The sequence below is a fragment of the Chlamydomonas reinhardtii genome, chromosome 10 (genome assembly GCF_000002595.2).
Source record: "Chlamydomonas reinhardtii strain CC-503 cw92 mt+ chromosome 10, whole genome shotgun sequence".
Taxonomy (NCBI): domain Eukaryota; kingdom Viridiplantae; phylum Chlorophyta; class Chlorophyceae; order Chlamydomonadales; family Chlamydomonadaceae; genus Chlamydomonas; species Chlamydomonas reinhardtii.
The window spans coordinates 6438772-6460535 of NC_057013.1; the positions used below are offsets into that span (position 1 = coordinate 6438772).

General features: G+C 64.3%; 4 protein-coding genes across 4 annotated transcripts; 3 read left to right on the forward strand and 1 right to left on the reverse strand.

Moving 5' to 3' along the window:
- Positions 1-2076: 2076 nt before the first annotated feature.
- CHLRE_10g466100v5 (uncharacterized protein) lies at positions 2077-4211 on the reverse strand. The gene is made up of 3 exons (XM_001698587.2): positions 3661-4211; positions 3428-3574; positions 2077-3064 (listed from the first exon to the last, which is right to left on the reverse strand). Exons 1-2 carry the CDS (start codon positions 3932-3934, stop codon positions 3429-3431), a joined length of 420 nt encoding a protein of 139 aa, XP_001698639.1. The 5' UTR covers positions 3935-4211; the 3' UTR covers positions 2077-3064; position 3428.
- A 2300-nt stretch (positions 4212-6511) lies between these two features.
- CHLRE_10g466150v5 (uncharacterized protein) lies at positions 6512-11496 on the forward strand. Its single transcript, XM_043067257.1, has 6 exons — positions 6512-6988; positions 7289-8437; positions 8973-9052; positions 9362-9493; positions 9732-10011; positions 10267-11496. Exons 1-6 carry the CDS (start codon positions 6752-6754, stop codon positions 11080-11082), a joined length of 2694 nt encoding a protein of 897 aa, XP_042920654.1. The 5' UTR covers positions 6512-6751; the 3' UTR covers positions 11083-11496.
- Positions 11497-11731: 235 nt separating this feature from the next.
- CHLRE_10g466175v5 (uncharacterized protein) lies at positions 11732-14003 on the forward strand. Its single transcript, XM_043067258.1, has 2 exons — positions 11732-11892; positions 11963-14003. The coding sequence occupies exons 1-2, from the start codon at positions 11881-11883 to the stop codon at positions 12422-12424; spliced, it is 474 nt and encodes a 157-aa protein (XP_042920655.1). The 5' UTR covers positions 11732-11880; the 3' UTR covers positions 12425-14003.
- A 2698-nt stretch (positions 14004-16701) lies between these two features.
- Positions 16702-21173, forward strand: CHLRE_10g466200v5 (uncharacterized protein). The gene is made up of 8 exons (XM_001698400.2): positions 16702-17003; positions 17097-17177; positions 17256-17295; positions 17385-17443; positions 17535-17579; positions 17834-18118; positions 18354-18650; positions 18879-21173. Exons 1-8 carry the CDS (start codon positions 16938-16940, stop codon positions 19518-19520), a joined length of 1515 nt encoding a protein of 504 aa, XP_001698452.2. The 5' UTR covers positions 16702-16937; the 3' UTR covers positions 19521-21173.
- Positions 21174-21764: the final 591 nt, after the last annotated feature.

Here is a 21764-nt window from a genome sequence, read left to right on the forward strand (position 1 = left end):
CGGGGCCTCTCGTGCAGTGCTCGTATCTTCCATCTACACTGTAGAAATCTGCCCAAAATCCGCCGAAGGCGGAGAAAAATTTTTGGGTTTGGTGCCGCGCATCTACGCAGGTGTAGACGTTTTTGGCCGGTTTTGGAGCAAAAATGGGGGAAGCGTAGACGTTTTGGGGGGCTTGGGGGCTTAAGTGTAGATGCCGCGGTCAGGGTCATCTACGCATGTGTAGATGCCGGGTGCCTGAGGGCATCTACAAGATACGAGCACTGCTCTCGTGGCAGCTTCTGGCCGCCACTCCTATCCAGGCTTACCCGCCAGGTGGCCAGGAGCACCAGGACCGCCCAAGCCAATCAACACGGGCATGATTCAGCCGTTGAGCCGCTCGCCGGCCCCCCTCCCTGCCCACATGCGCTGTCTCGCTCCAGGTGTTCATTCGGGGCACCTGTCTACGGAGTCGGTTAGCAGAGCGGGGTCACCCTATCATCACAAACGCATTTGCAGTCAAACTTCGGCTGCAGCTTGCTCCACGTCCGCATCCCGCGCGTTCTCGAATCGCACGCCGATAAGCACGGGCAAAATTCAGGCTTGCGCCGCCCGCCACTCATCCCTGCTCACACCGCTTTCTCGCTCCAGGTGTTCACTCGGGCACCTATCTGTGCCTCTGTGGAGCCCGGTAGCAGAGCGTGGTCATTCTGTCACTGTGCATCTGCCAATCTCAGTGCTCGTATCTTCCATCTACACTGTAGAAATCTGCCCAAAATCCGCCGAAGGCGGAGAAAAAATTTTGGGTTTGGGTGCCGCGCATCTACGCAGTGTAGACGGTTTTGGCCGGTTTTGGCGCAAAAATGGGGGAAGCGTAGACGTTTTGGGGGGCTTGGGGGCTTAAGTGTAGATGCCGCGGTCAGGGTCATCTACGCATGTGTAGATGCCGGGTGCCTGAGGGCATCTACAAGATACGAGCACTGCTCTCGTGGCAGCTTCTGGCCGCCACTCCTATCCAGGCTTACCCGCCAGGTGGCCAGGAGCACCAGGACCGCCCAAGCCAATCAACACGGGCATGATTCAGCCGTTGAGCCGCTCGCCGGCCCCCCTCCCTGCCCACATGCGCTGTCTCGCTCCAGGTGTTCATTCGGGGCACCTGTCTACGGAGTCGGTTAGCAGAGCGGGGTCACCCTATCATCACAAACGCATTTGCAGTCAAACTTCGGCTGCAGCTTGCTCCACGTCCGCATCCCGCGCGTTCTCGAATCGCACGCCGATAAGCACGGGCAAAATTCAGGCTTGCGCCGCCCGCCACTCATCCCTGCTCACACCGCTTTCTCGCTCCAGGTGTTCACTCGGGCACCTATCTGTGCCTCTGTGGAGCCCGGTAGCAGAGCGTGGTCATTCTGTCACTGTGCATCTGCCAATCAATGTAGATGCCCTCAGGCGGCTCTACACATGCGTAGATGACCCTGACCGCGGCATCTACACTGAAGCCCCCAAGCCCCCCAAAACGTCTACGCTTCCCCCATTTTTGCGCCAAACCCGGCCAAAAATGTCTACACCTGCGTAGATGCGCGGCACCCAAACCCAAAAATGTTTCTCCGCCTTCGGCGGATTTTGGGCAGATTTCTACAGTGTAGATGGAAGATACGAGCACTGCGATATCAACTGCCTAGCGGGGCCCGGCGGCGCCTAGCGGGGCCCGGCGGCGCCTAGCGGGGCCCGGCGGCGCCAGTAAAGCTAGCGCCCCGGTGGCGGCACCTGCGGCGCGGGTGCAGACACGCCGTTGCCCCGCAGGCCGTAGCGCCTCTCAGGGTTGCAGACTGACGCCCTGCGTGCCACATGCCTCCTTTTGTCCGAGAGGAAGACTACAAGGGAAAGCGGAGGCAGGCCGGCCGGCCAGGCGACAGGCAACTAGGAAGCCACGTACGAATAAAACAGGCAAACGCGCCGCCATGAACGTGAACCCAGAAACAGCCCTAGGCAAAGTACGCTTCGGGCCCCCTCTCCTGCTTGTCACACTGTCGCCCGGCCATTGCTTTGCTGCACGCTGCTCGCATGTCGTTGATTGTCGTCGTCGGGGCTCATCCGTGGACGTCGGTCGCCTGTTTGAAGGTGCAGTGGTACCAAATGTGGGTGCGCTAGGTCGCACAATGTCTGCGTGGTGCTATCGCCTGGCCGGGCGCCCCGAGCGTGAGGACTGCGCGTCAGCAAACTCTACGAGCCAGCCAGCAACTTGTCGGTACAGTAACTCCGGCGTTCGACCAGCCATGCGCTTCTGCTGTGTAGTCACCGCGGACTCACTCTGCGACTCTTGCCCTGACACGCCTAGTGGGACCAGCTTGGCAGGGATTCTTGCCATCCCTGGGGCGCTGCACTGGAAGACCGCGCGCTCAGCAGCTCCCTTCCTCCCCAGTCTATCGACTATCGTGCATGTTTGCCAGATGAGTAGTATGCTTAGTGCGTTGCACACCTGTGCTATCCACACACCTGTGCTCCTAATTGCCATTCACACACTGTATCAGCCTCAAGTTTGAATTGTGCGCCAAAACAAGTACGGTAACAGCACACATCACCCATTGTCCGCGGCCCCCCGTGCCCAACAAAGCTCGGGAGGGGCGGTGCTACACGGCACACGGCAGGGCTGGCAGGGCTCATCACCCGCCCCCGAACCCACATCCGCAGCGGGCCCTGCGGGCCGGGCTCCACATCGGCACCGTCTGCTGGCACGGTCAGCCTGCCGTCGTTTCCCCAAGCGGGCCCTGCCGGCCGCCAACATCAGCAGCAGCAGCAGCCGTGGGAGCAGCGGTTGCAGTGGCGGCTGTGCTGCACCAATTGACGGCGCTGCCGCACATCCAGATGCACACCAGGAGCTCGTCAGCAGCAATCACACCCGCACCCAGAAGCAGCAGCTCACGACCGCTGCGTCCGACGGCTGCTGCTATGCGGCCGTGTACATCCCAGCCGCACGAACATGCAACCAGTCACGGGCCCCAGCGCGCAGCCCAGCGAGCCGGTGCAGGAAGCGCAGCACGGCCACCTCGCCAGCACGCGCGGGATGCTCATCATAAGCCTCGTCGTTCCGCTGTAGGGAGGGGTGGGGGCGGGGGTGGTGGAGTGAGGGCGGGGGGCAACGAGCGTTCGCAGGAGTTAGCGGTATGGCGGTGTCTCCGGACAGAGCACTTGGCTTGAACGGTGTGGGTGTCCAGCTCAGTCCCCGGCGGGACTCAGGGGCGGACAGGGGATGTAGCTTGATCTAGCGGCCCTATTGCCTGGGCAGAGGTCATCAGAGCTGGTAGGAGGCAACGTGAGGGGCGTCGCTGCGAGGGCGGGGATAAGGGCTCGGCCATGTGCGACTGGGTGCTGCTTCAGTCGCCTTGTGCGCTCGGAACGTGCCTCCCGAACTGCTGAGACCCCCTCCCGCCTGCACCAGGGTCATACCGCTCACCTCACAGCGCGGCCAGCAAGGCGTTCATGTGCTCAATAATCATGCACTGGAAAGGGTGTGTCTTTTGGAACATGTCCAGGGCACCGACAGTCCGCAGGTCCTCAGCGGTCCGCCTCAGCCACGCGTCCGACTTGTTGTGTGCGAAGCCTGCGCGTACGCCGATAAGCATTACGTTTTGCAAACTTCCAGCAAAGCAACATTTCTGCACACGCCCCCCAACCCCTGCGAGTTACCTTGCCGCAGCGCGTAGTTGTCATCAGCCGCATCTACAAATTGCTGAGGGTCGTGCTCCTTGTTACAGGCTTTGAGGAGCCGTTTCACCAGCTCGGCGTTCTCGGGCTTCTCGCGCAGGAACTTGTTAGCTGGCCTGCTGTTCTGCGTGTCCCCCGCGCTGGCTTTACCTGACACCATCCTCGCCATGAAGACATATGCTAGGTTCGACACCAAGGGCTCGTAGGTCAGGCGCGCCTGGGCGTCGCGCCGCGCATCGTGTTGTGTGAGCGGCATTTGGCCCCCGCTGCAGCTCTAGGAAGTCGCCCTTCAGCAGTTGGTCATCCCCGTTCCCGGGCTTGATTGACTGGCTTGACCTAACCCCAAGCGGCACGATGTCGACGAGCCTGCCGGGGCCGATACTCCAGAGCGCGACTAAGGATGTGATGTTTATATCGGTGCAAAAATCCTCGCGCTAAATACAAGAATGCGTGAGTGTGAAGGAGCATTCGGGCACGCCCTATCCTGTACACCGCAAGCCGACCGAGATGAAACTCGGTCGGCCTCCTACAGCATTCAGACAACATTGCCTGCCATATGCATACAGTAATGCTGTAGCTGAAACATGTAGCTGCGCCACCACGTGTGGCAAGCTTGAGTCTTTAGATGCCCCAGCACATTGGCCGGTACCGGAGAGAGGCCCAAGCAGCGCCAACAAGTTATGCTTTCAACTGTCAGAGCCACAGGCCCACCCGATCAGGTCGCACCACATCAGCAGCAGTGGTGTGCAGGGTTAGGACAAGTGTTCCCCGGTCACGGGAAAAGGGGCTGAGCCCCTCCACAGTCTGAGGCCGAACAACCTCATCGCCCGGACATAGCCGGGGTCGGTTTCCACAGGCACATAGCCAAACCAGGTGCCTAGCAATCGCGATGCCACAGCAGAGCCAACCGCAGCCAGACGCAGCACAGTTGTCAACAGCTGCACTACTTGTCATGCCGCTACGCAAGCCCTGCCAGCTCCACCGCGGACCGCTACCTAGACACCGCCAGCCGGCTCCTCAGCCTGCGCGCTTGCGCCGCTTCTTGGGCGGCGCTGCGCTCTCCTCCTCCACGTGGCCTTTCCCGCCCCCTCCGCTACCAAGATGCGCGCACGCGCCCCCGCTGCTGCCGCTGCCGCCGCCGCCGCTGCCGCCGCCGCCGCTGCCGCCGCCGCCGCTGCCGCCGCCGCCGCTGCCGCCGCCGCCGCTGCCACCGCCGCCGCCGCCGCCGCCAGTCTGCAGCGATGCAGGTCGCTTGTGCCCCAGCAGCATCTAGGAAAATGTTGGATACTGAGGCACCAGCAGCCTGCGCAGCACACCGGCTGTGATCAACCTTCAACCATGCCTGCCCCCGCCGCGGGCACTCCGGCCTCAGAGTTGTGCGAACCAGGCGAACCCCAGTCACCGCCAGTCACTGCCCAGTCACCATTCACTCAAGTCACTGCCAGTGCACATCTTGACGCCCACCCTGGACAGCACACGAGTGCGGCACACAGCTCAGCTCAGGGCCGCCTCGCTCGGGGCCTCTCGTGGCAGCTTCTGGCCGCCACTCCTATCCAGGCTTACCCGCCAGGTGGCCAGGAGCACCAGGACCGCCCAAGCCAATCAACACGGGCATGATTCAGCCGTTGAGCCGCTACGAGCCGCTCGCCGGCCCCCCCTCCCTGCCCACATGCGCTTTCTCGCTCCAGGTGTTCATTCGGGGCACCTGTCTACGGAGTCGGGTAGCAGAGCGGGGTGCCCCTATCGGCCTATCATTGCACATGTGTGTTATCAACTGCCTGGCGCGCCCCGGCGGGCGGCAGCGCCAGCACAGCTGGCCCCGGTGGCGGTGCCTGGTGCGTGGGTGCATTGGTGCAGACCCACGGTTGCCCCGCATGCTGCAGCGCCTCTCAGGAATGGACAGGCAGGCTCACACCCTGCATGCCACGTGTCTCCTTTTGTCCGAGAGGAAGACTACAAGGGAAAGCGGAGGCAGGCGAGGCGACCAGGACACAGGCCACACACCATGGAGCCACATACGAAAAACAATTAGCAAGACGCACTACCACCAAACCGAAAAGTAGCTCAAAGTAGCCGAACAGGAGGCGCCCCGTAAGAGTCAGGGCTCTTCTCCGGTCAGTCCAAGCCGTAGATGGGGGGCGCCCCAGAGCTGTGTCATCTTTGTTAGGCCGGTGTGCTCAGTGCTCGCGGCAGCCAGAACATTTACCCTGTCCCATGGCAGCCAGCACTGGCGGGCACGACTGCTGGGCGCCGTTCTGTGACTCTTGACAGTGCGCCTATGCGCAGACATCCAAACACGTGAAGGGCTTCCAATCATGCTGTCATGCCTCATGCCTCGTGTGAGGTGCTGCTGTCAGACCAGCGGTCTGCTCAGTGCCAGCCCTTGGTACCGTTCATGCTGCCGCCTGTTCAAGGCGTAGACCAACATTGTTGCTCTATGTGAGAACGCGGTGAGTGCGAGATCACCTCGCCTCGCTTGGATCACCTCGCCTCGGATAGAGTTCGGGGGTTCTGAAGTTATTAATTTTACGGAGGCCGATGGGACTGGGCGGGCATGATCGCACAGGTGGCTAACGTTCGAGTGTGATGAAAGCAGTACCAGGCAGATCAGGCAATAACAGATGTGGGAGAGAATATGGGGCTGGCATAGTCGGCGATGAAAGTCCTGGACAGCGGCGCAACAGTCTGCACTCAGTAGGGCCGTGGCAAAGTAGGGGGGGGGGGGGGTATTGGGCAATGGTGGAAGGGGAGCAAGGCCACACACCCCGCACTCAATCGCCTGCCTGCGATGTTACCACGATTTGTGAACAGCACTTGCACATTGTCATGTAATCTGTAGCATTGAAACAAGCAGTATTAGCATGTATTAATATCGAGGCCAAGCCCGGCAGTTGCAAGCTTTCCTGCATCTAGTATAACATAAAACTGAACATGCGCTGTAAATACTAGAAAAAGACGCCGATCAACAGCTAGGACCTGCTGGGTCCCCGAGCAATCGCTTCCCTCCAACAGCCCTAACTCTCAATTTCTGTATAGGATAGGCATGCCATTCAGCGACATGTTAGCGCAAGGTATGCAGGAGCTTGATGTGCAGGACGTCGCTCTCACAGACGACGTGCTGGTGCACATCTTTCGGCTCCTGTCGGCCGAGTTCGGGCCGGAGGTGCAGGAGGTTGCCCCTCGCGAGGCCGGCAAGCAGTTCGTGTGGTTCAGGCGATGCCTGCCGCTGGTGTGCAAGCGCTGGAGCGCGCTGCTTGGACGGGGCGGCAAGCACGTTTGGACGTCTGTAGTGGTGTCGGTGGAGCAGGAGGTGAGCAGCCCCAGGCGTCTGAGGATAACCCCGAAACAGGTCATTTTCTCGCCGAGAGCCTATAGAAGGAGAAAGCGACTGTAGCATAGACTAGTAGGCTGGGGGGATTGGGTGGACAGCGTGGAGTGGTGTTGGTGCGGGTGTGGGGTGTGGGTTGTGCCGGAAGACCGGCACCGACGTCGTGAACAGGGCCGGTGGCACACAGGCCCCTTGCCCCGGCGTCAGGGCTGCTCATCCGTACGCAAACCTTTAAAACCCGTCAAGTTGACCCATGCCCACCCACCGTATCCAATTGTCTAGGTTGCCCGCCGGCGCCGGCCGGAAGCGGGCGCCGGCTGTGGTGTGGGTGTGGGTCTGGGCGCCGGCACCTCCAGTGGCAGCTACGGCGCAGCAGGCGGCGGCTCGGGGCTGGGGGCCGGTGGCGGCGGTGGCGTGCTGTCGCCCTCCGCCTCCGCCAGCCTGGGAGCCTTAGGCCCCGGCAGCCTGTTCGCCTCCGCCGCCCCCACCTTGGCCTCCACCGCTGCAGCCGCCGCCGCAGGCGCCGGCGGCGCAGCCCCCTCTTCCTCGTCCTCCGCTGCACAGCTGTCCGGCACCTCCCCGCCTGTGGGCAGCTTCATGCGCGCCAGCTCCGGCCTCAGCGCCCAGTCGCACATGTCGGCACTGGGGCTGGGCGCGCAGCTGGCCACACTGCGCAGCGCCAGCGTGGTAGCCTGGGTGGACGCACGCAGCGGCGGACCCGCGGCGGCCGCTGCAGCGGCGGCGCCAGTGCCTGGAGCAGGTGGCGGAGGCGGCAGAGGAGCAGGCGGAGGAGGCGCCACGGCGGCTGGTGCTGGTGCTGGTGGGGGTGGGGTTGGGGGTGTTGGAGGTGGTTGGGGCGGCGGCGGCGGCAGCGGCATCCAGCACCTGCTGCTGGACTTTGGATCCACGGCGCACGACTTTGGCGGCCATAGCGGCGGCATCGGCGGCGGCGTGGGCACGGGCCACTCGCTTGAGGCCCTGCTGCGGGCCGCCAACAGGGCGCCAGCAGCACCAGGCGGCGGCGGAGGCGGAGGCGGAGGCGGCGGGGGCGGGGGCGGCGGCGGCGGTGGCGGCAGCGCGGCCAGTGCAGCGGGGGGCACAGGGGCAGGCAGCGGAGCTGCCGCTGCAGCTGGGGCTGCGGGTGGTGGTGGTGGTGGTGGTGGTGGTGGTGGTGGTGGTGGTGGTGGTGGTGGTGGTGGTGGTGGCCTGCCGCTGCGCAGCCCCGGCTGGGCTGGCGGCAGTGGCGGCCTGCGCTCCCTCCGGCTTCACGGCAGTGCGGGCGTGGGCGGGCAGGACTCGTACGAGGCGCTCAGCCGGCTGCGGGGCCTGCGGGACCTGGTGGTGTCAGGGCTGCCCCAGGGCTTCCTGGCGGGCACACTGCCCTATCTCACGCCCCTCACGCAGCTCACGCGGCTGGTGTTCACACCCGAGGTGCGCAGGGGCGGGGGCAGGGGCAGAGGCAGGGGCCTGAGGCCTGAGGGAGGTGGGGGAGGGCCTCTGTGATTTGGAAGGCCGGAGGCGGCTCTCAGGGAAGAGCTTGGGCTGGGGACAGCGGCCCACATGCAACGCGGGTGGCTGCCATGGTGGGGCCGTAGCGGCAGATGGACGTGGCGTGCCTGGGGTGGGCCCCTTTGTGGTGGAAGTCGACACGTCATGTACCCGCCGGTGGCACAGGGTGTCCCTGACGCTCTTCGTGGGTTGCGCATCGTGCAATGCCTGACACCCGCAGTCTGTGCCAGCCAGCTTGACTCATGATGCCTGTCGCCGTGCCCCCCTGTGCCTGCCCCGCCTGCTCACCTCCCCGCGTCACCGAGCCCGGGCGGCGACATTTATCGCCGGCGCCGCTCGCCCTGCTACTCCGCGACGCCTCGGCCCACATCCCATAAGTATTATCGCTCGCAACTAACGCCTCTGCCTGCACTCCCGTTTTCGTTGGTTTTGGGCTGGTATTTACAACCCCCCTCAGGCGTTCCAGTTCCCGGTCACGGTCACCACCCTGCCGCCCAGCTTGCGCTGCCTGCGCCTGTCCCAGCTGTGGATCAACAGGTGAGGCAGGGGGGCGGCGGGAAGGTGGGCTCAGCTCAGGCGCAGCGCCGGCACCCTGCAGCGCCCTGCAGCGCCGCGCTGGTCGGCAACTCATTGCCGCTGATGTTGCCTCCCCTGTCGCCCAGTGCCGAAAGCCCCACGCGCGCCCCGCCGTAGTTCGCTATGCCCGGCAACCACCGTCTCCATAAATTATTCCGAATCCGCCCCAGTGCTTCTCCTTCTATTCCAATCAAAATCCCTGCCCCCAAGTCTTCCTGCCCCCGTCGCTCTCTCATACCCCCTCTCACCCTCCTCCGCCCCCCCTTGCAGGCTCCCGGACCTGGCCGCCGCCGCGCCCCACCTGATCGAGCTGAGCCTGCTGCGCTGCTGCCTGGTGGAGGGGGTGCTGCGGGCGGCGGCGGGGTGCGCGCAGCTGGCGGTTCTGAGGCTGGACGGGAGCAGGTGGGCCGTGTGTGGTGGCGTGGGCGGTGGGGCGGGTGGTGGCGTCCACCAATCTTATGGGGACTGGACGGGGCGACGTGCGCAACGGCTGCAGCACAAGTAGGTTGTTTCATGAGAACATCTTGTGTTGGCCCCGCGGTCCTCTTGCTTACGCCGCCTGGAGCTCCTCTGTGTTGGCAATGGTTTGATTTGGGATTGGAATGAACTACTTCCACCCCACACACCACCCGCCCCTCAGCCTCACCACGCCCGCCGCGGGGCGCCTGGGCTGGGAGTCCGCGGCGGCCGCCTCCTGGCCGCCGCCGCTCGAGTCGCTGCGCACCCTGTCGCTGACGGGCTGCGGGCTGCGGGGCCTGCCGCCCGCCGCACTGGCGGCCTTCCCCAGCCTCACGGCCCTGGACCTCAGCGGCAACCCGGACCTGGGCACCAGTGGCGGCGGCGGCGCGGCGGTGGCTGACGCGGCGGCGGCGGCGGCGGCTCTGCCCATGGAGCTGTGTGCGCTGACGGCGCTGGCGGAGGTGCGGATTGGCGGGAGCTGCAGCGGGGTTGGGACGTCAAACGGGGGTGGCCGGGGTTGGGACGTCAAACGGGGGCGGCCGGAGCTGGGACGTCAAACGGGGGCGGGCAGCGTGGGGGCGTCACGGCAAAAACATGCATGCGGGGTCGGCGAGCTCCGGAGCTGTGTGCGTGCTTACAGTCGTACTCCAGCTCACATAGCCAGCTCATGAAGACACACCTTTCCCCACATCACTGCTTCCCCTGCACCTGCCTAGGTGCGGCTGGCGGGCTGCGGTCTGACGGCGGTGCCGGCGGCCCTACTGCGCATCCCCACCCTCACCGCCCTGGACCTGTCCGCCAACTCCCTCTCCTACCTGCCCCTGCCGCCGCCGCCGCCGCCGCCTCCTACACACGGCCTAGTGCCTGCCGGCTCGCAGCTGGCGGCCTCGTGGGCCAACGGCACCGCAGCCAGCCACAGCCACAGCCACAGCCGGGCCTCGGCGGCCTCGCCCACGCGGCTGCAGCCGCAGCCCGGCGGTGGCGGCGGCGGCGGCGGTGGCTGGGGCGTGGCGCCGGTGGCTGCGCCCGCGCCTCCGGCACATGGCGGCCCCGGCGGCTCCTCCGCTCTGACGCCCTCCTCGGCCGCAGCCGCCGCGGCCGTGGCAGCTGCGGGCGGCCCGCTGGCTGCGGCGTTTGCTGGCGGGCTGGTGCGGCTCAACATCGCCACCAACCGCTTCACGGCCTGGCCGGCGGGGCTGGCGGGCTGCACGGCGCTGCGGGAGCTGGTGCTGGGGGCGCCGCTGGTGGCGCGGGCGGCGGACACGGGGGAGCTGGAGCGGTGTGTGGTGGCGCTGATGCCGCGGCACCGGCCCAAGGCCACGGCTGCGGCTGCGGCTCAGGCGGGTAGCAAGGAGCCGCAGACTACTGCGGGTGACGGTCCGCCGCCGCCGGGGGCAGCAGGCGGATGCCTGGAGCGGCTGGAGGTGCGCGGCGCCAGCTTCGAGCCGCGGGCGGTGCGGGCGCTGCTGGCGGTGCAGCGGCTGGCGGCGGCGGCGGGCGGCGGGCTGAGCGTGCAGGCCCGGGAGCTGTGAGGCGGGTGAGGGGTGGGGAGGGGGTCATGTATTCATGTGCCCAACGAAGTAGGTCCCAATATGGGGGTAGGTTCAAGTGGGTGAACCAAGCGGGACGGAGCTGTGGCATGAGGGAGCTGGGGTAGAGGGACTGTTTGTAGCATGCCCAGTCAGGGCATAGAGGAGACGTAGATGCTTCGCTGTCAACGAGAGAGGGGTGTGCGGGGTGCTGTGATGCTATTGTCGCGGGTCGAGTGCGTCGTCAGGGGCCTTCGACTGCGGCGACGGAGCTCATGCACGGCGCGGACGCATGCAATGCCTGCTGCAGCATGAGACTGCACAATGGAATTGTAGCGCTCTTGTCATGCGCCCGAAGTACCTGTTACGAACATACCACAAAGGAACTAGGTACGCAAGCTGTAACAGGATGATGCCGGCCCGTCAAGCCGCACGCTGGCGGAGACTACGCGCGCCTCGCCAGACGCCGGACAGCCGATGCTCTGCGGCTTTGGCTTGCAGCGAGTGCGTCACGCTCTAATTCATGAACGTGTTTGAAGGGCCCCGCAAGTGGGCGGGGGGGGTAACTTCGAACCAATCCCGTCAGGAAACAGTCGCGCTGCAAGGAGAAACTGCAGACGCATATGCGAGCTGTGGTACATCACCATAGGTAGACGGGCGGGCTTGGGCAGCGTAGCGGCAGGTGGAAGGAGCAGTCCAGAGCAGCTCTGAAGTCATGTCAGCATGCAGTGCGAGCCGCGCGCGGACCCCGTCGCCCAACTATAGTTGCAAATCTATGCTGACATACTCACCTGTACGCGAATGGAGGAGGGGGTGACCGCGGCACCCAGGCGCAAGCACTACTGCGCTTCACCTCGCGCTGGTTCGCGCCGGTACCTTCCAGGCCCTGTCCAAGCGGCCAGCTGAGGCCGAGGCGGGCGTGCAGCGCGAGGCTACTGGTAGCCGCCAGCCGGGCACCTCAACACATACAGCCGCTGACCGACAGCGCGGGGGCGCAGTGGTTGGCACCAGCTGCAGCAGCACGAGCGGCGGCAGCGACGGCTCCGGCGGCAGCGCCAGCGCGAGCAGCGGCGGCGCCGGCTCGTGCGGAGGGCCTCGCTCGTGGGCCCGCCGCGCCGCCGCCAGCAGCCCGCCGGAGCCCAGTGCCCAGCTGCAGGGCGCCTTGGTCGGTCGGGCGGTGGGCTGCCGGCTGTGCTGCGCCACTGCGCCACTGAGCGCCCTGAGCGCCCCCAACGAGTGCCTGGCTGCTGGCGACGTACGGCGGCCGCGGCGGCCACATAGCTTTCTGTTTGGACTCCTGGGAGCACCGGCGGGAGCCTGTCGGGGCGCATGCATGCCGCTGTGACCACCCTGATATTGCGGGTGTGGCTGCCGCCTGGCGCCAGCATTGCCATGGAGATCGCAACATCTACAGCCGTTGACGCAGACGTGCGTGTGGGTTCTGCAGAGCACGCTGCGGTGGTTGGAGCTGGTCGGTGGTGAACGGCAGCGGGGCCGCCGACACCGGCGCCGCGGTGCCGCCCACCGCGGCGCCGCTTCGTGCTAGCGGGCACCCCGTGGCGGTTTCAGAAACGGCATGCGATGACGACGCGGCAAGCGCATGCAGGGATTGCAGGCGCTTGCCGAACCGATGGGTCGGGCTGCGGCAGCCATCCATCTGGGGCTGCGGGAGCTGCAGCACTTCGTGCTCCACGACCTACCTGCGCGCGGGGGAGCCGTTGCGCGCGGCGCTGAGGGCGTGCCCGGTGCTCCGGGCGAGGGCGGCAGCGGCGGCAGGAGATGAGACGAGGAGGAGCAGCAGGAGTGGCGCACCCGACTTGAGTGGCTTGTCCATGCGCTGGTGGCGGTGTGTGCGTGTGGCGTATGCGGCCTTAGCACCGGAGGAGTGGCCGTCCTGGCTGGGTGGCGGTAGCGGTGCCACTGGCCGCGGCGGCAGGGGCTACGTCGGCAGGAGCAGCGGGAGAATGAAGTGCGGCGGCGGCAGCGGGAGGCCGGGCCGCGACGCGAAATGCAAGGCAGCAGCCACAGCGCCACACGCAGACGCAGTCGGGGGCGGCGCACCGGTTCGCAGTGCTAGCGGATGGCAGGGCCTCTCCCGCAGCTCCCGCAGCGGCTGGTGACGACGGCAGGGCCGTGCCGCGCTTGGCGAAGCGCTTTGTACTTCTGGTGGCGCATTCGCTGCGGCTTGCGGGTGTTGCTGGTAGTGGTGTCGGCGCTGCGCGCGAGTGCTGCTGGTGCTGATAGAGCCCGCAGCAGTAGCAGTAGCAGGGGCAGGGGCAGGGGCAGCAAGGGCGTCGCCAGCAGCAGTGCGGGCGCGGGCGCTGGCATGGGACCTGTGTCAGTTGGCAACGGCGTTGACGGGACAAATGGCGAGGAGGAGGAGGAGGAGGAGGAGGTTGCATGGAAGGCGCTCGTGAGACATCTACGTGTGCGGGTGCGACGGGCGGCAACGGTTAAGGAGTCGGTGGTGCCGGGTAGGTAGCAACAGCCGCGACGGCGGCGGAGGGACGAGCGGGAGCCGTGTGTGCGTGCGTGGCACGAACCGCAAGAGCAGCCAGGGTTTGTAAGAGCACAAGTACGACCTGACGGTGGCAGGTGCACGTGGCCGCGTCCTGACGTACCGCAATCACTTGAATTTCAGGCCGTTGGAGGTGCGGGACTGACTGTCTGCGCTGGGGAGACGTGCGTTGTTGCAGAACCTACCAAGTTGGTATGGCTGAGGCATGTGGACGTCCATACTTTCAAGGCAACAGGCAGCAGCGTTGCAGGTTGAAGAGTGTGTGTCGCGCGCGCGGGGTCCCGCGCGCGGGCAGGTTGCATCAATGCCAGTGATGAATTATCGTATGTGCCGCTTGATGTGCCGCAGTGCGATTGGACTTCAGACGCTAGCAAATCTGCCTGGAGCGATGTAAGGGCCAAAAGGGGCTAAGCAAGAGTATACAGGAAGATTGAGAGTGCAGCAGGTGCAACAGGGGGGCAGACTGTCGCCTTTGCGTGGCTTGCTTGGGGCCCGATATTACTGCGACTGGGGCCCCCGTCACGGCCGGCGGGAGAACCTTGGCGTCGATTATGGAGACGAGCCTTGCTTCTGGGGAAGCGCCTGGCGTCTGTCCGCCATTCGCATGAGTGCCCGGAGGTACCGTATGTGCAGCTCGGTATCACCTTTGCGGGGCAAGCCGGCGCGAGTTTTGCCGCTTGCCACTTTGGCGCCAACAAAGGGCCCACTCACTGCAGGCTTCTGTGAGCGGCTCCAACAAGCGCTCTCGTCAACACGTTGGTCGCCCTTATGTGTACAACCCTGCACCCCGCTTCCATATGCGCTTCAGAGCAGGCATGGCCGATTGGCGGCTGCACGCTGCTGCACCCAAGCAGCCGCCAGCCATTAGGCACGACTCTGGCCTCATCACCTCTAAAGGCTCCGAATCCTATACAAGCCAACTCGCCCTCCATGAGCCGTACCATGCCCATCCTTGACGTTGCGGCCCCTGATGCATCGAGAGGCGTAGCGTGCGTGCACATCCGGCGGGGCAGTGGCGCAGTGTGTCGGGCCACAATGGCACATTTAGCACTGGCACATCGGCTTTGGTGAAATCCGTGGCCTGGCGTCACGCGCATTGAGGCAGGGGAGGTGTGTTGCGGTGCTGCCTGGGCCCCCGCCCCCCTTATCCCCCTTCACCGTGTCCACCCGCTCGGCCAACCCCCCTTTCATTCCTCGCTTACCGTACTCCAAATAAACCAGGAGCACCTCACCTGGAGCGGCATGGTTGACGCCCTCGGATGATCACGTCACCACGAGCAACCGGGGCAGGGCAACAGCGGGCCAGGGGCCGTGGCATGCAGCGGTGTGTCAGGGCGTGCCTTGGGGTGTGCAGCGGTTCGGCTTACCGCCGTCCGTCGAGGCCCCTGGGCCCTGGCCGCTGCCCCCTTTTCCCCCTTAAACTTTGCCATGCTAACAAGGAAGCAGCCTGAAGCTTGCAGAACCTGGCAAAACAGGCGGGACGAAGCCAGCGTTTCGTCCCTTGGGGGTTTCCAACGGGCAACTGCCCGATAACCGCATGGATAACCGGCCACGACTGCTTGCAAACCAAACAATCCAAAATCACTGTTGAGCGCCTCCGGTAATGACATGTGTGCAATTTGCTGGTCTGTGCTATTTAGCCAGTTACCGGTTGTGCAGGCGAATCGCTAATACCCCCGTTGCGGCCTCAAACTTCGACCGGTGACAATACAACCCAAGCTTGCCCATTCCGCACAGGGCTTTCATCCGAAGATGGCCGTGATCGATAATTAGTATGGTTTCCTTTGCAAGCAATCAAGGCGTTTGGGCCAATGAGTAATCGCCTGTCCCGCCCGGCCGGTAGCGCGTGCCGCCCCTTGCCCGGCCGCCCCGATCTGCGCGGAACAGGCAGTGCGCCAGAGGAGATGCGGAACCAGGAATCACCCCTCCTCTTCTACTGAGTGGCAAATGAATTGGGCTGGGTCAGACGAAAGGTCAGGTGGGGGCGAAATCAGGGACGGCGGCGGTCACGGTAAAGTGAGTACTCACGCCATGAAGTCAGACGAAACGCCGCGGAGCACCACCGTCAAACCCCCCTTGCCCATGCTGATCATTCAGTTGTTACTTCTCTGTTGTGCCGCTCATGTGCTGCTTGCTTCTTCACCCCTGCGGCACCGGACCAATGCGGGGTAGCAGAAAGCCAATGCGTGTGGGCTTGTGTGTGTGTGAGGGGGGGGGAGCGTATGGACACCGCGAAGTGGCAGGAGGACGGCAAACAGGACAAGCAGCAGTGACCCAGACTGGGAGCAGCGGCATGCGAGGGCGTTAGCGAGTGGACATGAGCTGTCGACATTTCCTGGAAGGCAGCGCAACGCAGAGTACTGTTTGCTGACGCGAGTGAGGGGTTAAGTACCCGCCCTAACTAAACCAAACCGCGGGGGACTGTAAAAGTAGGCAACCGGAAGGTAAGCGCTATCATGCCTCCATCATGATAGCCCACACATCCAAGAGCGTCTGATGCCGTGCACATCAGTTGCGTGGGGCCGCGCCTCGTTATAGCGACGCACGGCGCTGCCTGTGGTCGAGGGTCTGAATAACGACGGACACGCTGCCGTACTGTCGCCCCCGTGACGCATAATGGCTATGGAGGACTTCTATGTCACAGTTGACATATACACAGGTTCGTGCAAGGTCGGGGGCCCTTGTCCGGAGGGGGGCAGATGGGTGCCGCGGGGCGCGGGGGGGGGGGGGGGGACGGGGTAAATAGGTGATAGGGCGGGCGGCGTCGCTGCATGGTTTTGCGACGCACACTTGGGTTAGCCCATGACCATGCTCATCGCATATGATAAATTTAGTCGACCTCTTTCTGTGACAGCGAGGTCCGGCGCCGAAGGGTGGGCAAGGTGGTAGCGACCTTCGCCACGGAAGCAGGCGCTAGCAGCCCGCACACCGTTTGCCGCCCCTGCAATTTTATGCAGTGCCATAATTACGGCAACATGTATTCATGAAGACTTGGAGACACTCAATCATGGCCCACTGGGAAAAATTCAAGTACGGCGCCCGGCTGTGACGGTTGCCCCCATATTCCACTGTCCTCAATTCTGAGTTTCTTTATAGACTCGACCTGTACCAAAGATGTGCTACGTAGAGTAGTATTTAGGAAGTAGATATTGTGCATAAACAGCTCTGCGTGGGTGTCTTGCTACACTAGTCGACGCGCCTGTTGGTTTCCGGCAACTCTGCGGGCGTTCGCAGCTCTTGAAGCAAACTGGCGGGACTGTCGCCTTTACGTGGCTTGGGTCCCATTAACACTGCGACTGGGGCCCCCGTCACGGCCGGAGGGAGAACCTTGGCGTCGATTATGGAGACGAGCCTTGCCTCTGGGAAGCGCCTGGCGTCTGTCCGCCATTCGCATGAGTGCCCGGAGGTATGTGCAGCTCGGTATCACCTTTGCGGGGCAAGGCGGCGTGAGTTTTGCCGCTTGCCATTTTGGCGCCAACAAAGTGCCCACTCACTGCAGGCTTCCGTGAGCGGCTCCAACAAGCGCTCTCGTCAACACGTTGGTCACCCTTATGTGTGGCAAAGCCGGGCACCCGCGCAGGTGTGGCCAGGGTCGGGGAGGGATTTTCCCGTCGCGAGCAAAATTTCGCTGACCCCCTTGCTTTCTACTGCTACGTAGTTGAGTTCTGCGCTCCGGCGAGTACAGTCGGCACCTGTCGGTAAGCACGGGGGACGTTTGCAGGGCCGGGACATTGAGAGGGGGTGGTGCGCGGATACTCACTGTGCATGCTCAATTGCCTGCCTGCAGCTGCCGATAACCTCGAGCAGGAGACATGGAATGACCTCGAGCACTGGAGGGGCCGGGAGGTGCGCGAGTTTGAGGTCGGGACCGAGACGGCGATTCACATCCGAGCCACCTGCCCGGACGTTTATAACACGCAAATTGGCACGCCTGCAGGCTGGAGCTCGCAGACCCACCCCACAGCATGTAGTGGGGCAGCAGGTGAGAGCACAGGGGCGTCGGGACGGCGCGTCGACGTGTCGTTCACTCTCGGAGGCGCAGTTTGGGTCCGGTTCCAAGCTAGTTTGGGGTGTACCCAGCGGCCTAGGAGGCAGGCAGGGCCGTGATGAAAGCGTCACAGGGTCGGCCCAGAGCTGACACGCGCGGGGCACCCAACCTCCCACCTCTCTGCGCCGGTATGCTCCGCCCGCCTTCCCTCATTTATCCCCCGCCACGACCACAATCCCCCCCCCCAGGGCGATGAGATCAGCGCCTCCATGCGCGCCACGCTGGTGGACTGGCTGAGCGAGGTGCGCGACGAGTTCCGGCTGCACGCCGAGACGCTGTTCCTGGCGGCCTCCTACCTGGACGCCTACCTGGCCGCCAAGCCCGTCAGCCGCGGCCGCTTCCAGCTGCTGGGCATGGCGTGTCTATGGGTGGCGGCCAAGTTCGAGGAGGTGTACCCACCCCCCCTGGTCGCCATGCTGGCCATGGCCGAGAACATGTACACGGCGGCGGAGCTCACGGCCATGGAGAAGGAGGTGAGGAGGGCGGGTGTGAGGGCGGGTGCGGCAGGTCTTTTGGGGAGGGGTGTGTGTTTTGTGGTGGAGGCAGCGAAACGGTGGTGAAAATGTGACATAGGCAGCGGCTTGATGCTCAGCGGCACTCGGGAGAAGCGCTTCATGCCATCAAGCTCCAGGCCAGCAGTCTTCCGCCTCGCTGCCTGCCTTTCTCATGCTCCCGTGTGACCCTCGCACCCCGCCCCCACCTTTGCAGGTGCTGTTCACGCTGGACTTTGGTCTGGCTGTGCCCACGCCCCTGCGCTTCCTGCACTACATGCTGCAGCTGGCGCACCTGCCCGCGCACCCCGGCGAGGCGCTCAGCTGCCGCCGCCTGGCGGAGGCGCTGCTGGAGCTCAGCCTGCTGGACCTGGCGCTGCTGGGCGCACCCGCCAGCGCGGTGGCGGGCGCCGCGGTGTACCTGGCGCTGGGCATGCGGCGGCACCACGAGGGGCTGCAGGGCGTGGTGCTGCTCAGCGGCGCGGACCCGGCAGACCTGGGAGACCTGGTGCAGGTGGGAGGGGGCAAGGGGCGCGTTAGGGAGGGAGGGAGGGAGGGAGAGGTTTTTTCAGGGTTGAACGGCCCAAGCAGGGATTATATTGGGATATTCAAACAATCGCACAGCCTTTCACAGCTTTTTCCATGCTTTTTCTTGATACTTTTTGAAATTTGTCTGTCGCCCCCTGTTCTCGGTGGCTTGGAGCTGACCTGCCTCCACCCGCTTCCCATGTGCCGCCCGCAGCGCCTGTCCCGTAACCTCCACGAGGCCGCCTCCTCGCCCCAGCCCTGCGCGCTGCTGTGCCGCTACAAGGCCTGGGAGGGGCTGCACGGCCGCACCGCTCTGGCCATTGCCGCCGCTACCGCCGCCCAGCAGAACGCCGCCATGGCGCCCGCAGCCCCTCCCATGGCGGCCGCCGCCATGGACACCGACCTGACCGCCGCTGCAGCCGCACCCGCGCCTGCTGCCGGCGTGATGGATCACGAGGTGGAGTTTGAGGCCGAGCCGCATGCGCCCTCGCCGCCACCCGTGCTGCGCCAGCAGCAGCTGTCGCGGCCGTCGTCCTCGTCCGCAGCCCACCACCTGCCGGCCCACTACGCCGCGCAGCAGCCCGCCTCGGCTCACGGTCACGCGGCGCACACCGGCGCCGCGGCCTACCACATGCCCGCGGCGGCGGCGCTGGCGGCGGCTGGCGGCCTGGTGGCTGCCTCGGCCGGCGCCGCGGCGCTGATGAGCGGCGCCCACGGCCACCCCCACCCCATCCACCACCACCACGTCATGTCGCTGGCGGTGCACCATGTGCCCACCACCGCGACCATCGCCACCTCGGTCGGCGCAGCAGCTGCTCTGGGCGGCCTGCGCCTGTCCTCCGCCGCCTGCTGCTAGGGCGGCCGGCCCCCACCGGCCCTCGGCCTGCGGGGCTGCCAGCAGCAGCGCGGGCCACCATGTCTCCCGCGTGGCTCCGGGGCCGGGGCATGCAGTATGCATGTGAGGCGCAGCGAGGACACAAGGTGATGACACGTGCGACAAGATGCGGCAACACGCAGCGCGGCCAAGACCACAAGGGGTGTCAGAGAGTCCAACGACTACACCCCCGCCGCCATGCGCATGTCTGCACACAGCGTCAGCGCTTGAAAGACGCAAGGTTGCTACAGATGGCACAGATTTGCCAGTTGGGTACATGGTGCTGTGTGCGCAATTTCCGGGGTTGGGGAATATTCTTTTCGTGGGGCCACACAAATTGAAGGTGGTGTACAGAGGTCGGGCGGTGAGCACGCGGTTGTGTTTGGCTACATTGCCATATCGCACCGCTACTCCAGGCAGAGATAAAGAAGGGATCTTGGCTCCCGCACAAAGCGTGTGAAGGCCTGGATGCTGCCGCACTGTGCTGTGAGGCGAAGAGCGCTTGCGGGGTCGCACTGCTCTTCTTCGCGCGCAGCTCTTATCTTGCGTTTGTTTCTTTTACCTTCATGGTGCGCGCGCTGCATGTGCGCCTCGGGAGGCGAGTCGGGTCGCGTCCAGCCAGCATGGGTCGTAATGACGTGTGCGCCGGCGCAGAGGGCGGCACGCACCCGCGGTCCTGGCGCACGCCGCTTGCCCCCACTAGGCATGTCGGAATCATGGGCCAACCCAATCACCTCCACTTCATCGGTTTGCTGGTCAGCCTCTGCACTCGGTGTGCTGACGTGATGTATCCGGGGTTTGTGTTTGGACCGGCAACATGTGCGGACCTTTGCACAGGCAACGGGTGGCGTTGGCAGCGGGCTGCTTGCGCTGGCCTACGGCGGCACCCCGCCGGGTGTTCATTTAACTTCATCCGTGTGGTTGTTCGGTATGTGTCTGGTAGTGGTGAGCAGCTCTAGGTGACCGATACTGAGAAAGGTCCCAGGGGTGCTACAGAGCAGATCTCAATCTGAACGGTGGGAGCTTCATAGCGCTCGCCTCGGAAGCGGTATGTGGGTATGTTATTGAAGGCCAGGGCAGCCACTGGGCTGATGGAATAGGGGCGCATAGTGGCGCCCGAGCAGCCCAGTTGTTAGCCGCCGGTGCCTACCCGGTGCCTCTATGCTCACACGGCCTGCAGCGCTTCACAAAACAGGACACGGCGCTGCGGCCTGTGATGCGACTTTGGTGCTCTTCATGTCATGTGTGTGATGATGGTGCTGGTGTGGTGTGATATGGTGGTAGGAAGTCCATGGGTAGGGTGGCAGGCTCTGAACGTGCGAACTCGTGCGTGATTGCCTTTGTTTATGTTGGGTGGGACCGACTGCATTGATTATGTGTGCTCTCTTCCAACCGAGGCAACTCAGGTCGTGCTGCTGCAACTGGGAAGAGGGCGTGCCTCGTATCTATGTGTTTGGTCGTGAGGGGAAGGGTGTCACGAGCTGTAGGGCGCGCGGCCTGTTGCCGCCGCCGCTTGGGGTGCCCCCCGCGTGGGCTCAGGGTGTAGCTACGGGTGGTTTGCTACGAAGCCTTTACGGAGTCCGAAAGCTTGTGAGAAGAAGACCACAAAGGGTGAAGGTGTTTTCGGTTACGGTTGTGTTTGAACCTTGCCGTTTGGCAGGGTGGTTGGGCCGGGGGGGATGTCACATGGCACGCCGTGGTGGTGCGGTATGCTGCGGCTTGGCGCACACCTGGGGTGTGGACGGATGGGTGGGCGGGTGGGTTCCTGGCGCACATAGGCGCAGGTGTGCGCTTGCACGTGTGCTAGTAGACAAGCGCTCACGTCATAATTCTAAATCGCACTGGTTGCTTGCGTTGCTGAGGCGCTTTCTTGAAATATAAAGTGGCGGCCAGCCATTTGACTCAAGGCTGGCCACCTGTGTGTGTGTGTGTGTGTGTGTCACTCTGCTTTGGACGCCGTGAGCTCTGCGCGACTGCGCCGTAGCTCAAGGGCCCCGGCCAGCTTCGTGTGTCCTATGCAGAGGTGGTGTGACGGGGACTCCGCTGCTTGGATCACCAGCGCTTCATCCCTATGCGACAAGCCTGACGTTTATTACTTGTCGCCGATTCAGAAGCGGTGAGACGGGGTGAACTGCTCTCACGTGTCTCAGCATACCTAATTTGCGGCGTTGGCGTGTGTGTGTTCCCGTTGTCTGCACATTATTTACGCAAGTATGCGTGAGTCGT

Coding starts and splice junctions, on each gene's coding strand:
- CHLRE_10g466100v5 (XM_001698587.2), bottom strand. CDS start 3,934: ATGCCGCTCACACAACACGATGCGCGGCGCGACGCCCAGGCGCGCCTG. Junction 3,575..3,660: donor CAACTACGCGCTGCGGCAAG/GTAACTCGCAGG, acceptor GCGTACGCGCAG/GCTTCGCACACAACAAGTCG.
- CHLRE_10g466150v5 (XM_043067257.1), top strand. CDS start 6,752: ATGCAGGAGCTTGATGTGCAGGACGTCGCTCTCACAGACGACGTGCTG. Junction 8,438..8,972: donor GGCTGGTGTTCACACCCGAG/GTGCGCAGGGGC, acceptor AACCCCCCTCAG/GCGTTCCAGTTCCCGGTCAC. Junction 9,053..9,361: donor TCCCAGCTGTGGATCAACAG/GTGAGGCAGGGG, acceptor CCCCCCTTGCAG/GCTCCCGGACCTGGCCGCCG.
- CHLRE_10g466200v5 (XM_001698400.2), top strand. CDS start 16,938: ATGGAGACGAGCCTTGCCTCTGGGAAGCGCCTGGCGTCTGTCCGCCAT. Junction 17,444..17,534: donor AGCACTGGAGGGGCCGGGAG/GTGCGCGAGTTT, acceptor GCACGCCTGCAG/GCTGGAGCTCGCAGACCCAC. Junction 18,119..18,353: donor TCACGGCCATGGAGAAGGAG/GTGAGGAGGGCG, acceptor CCACCTTTGCAG/GTGCTGTTCACGCTGGACTT.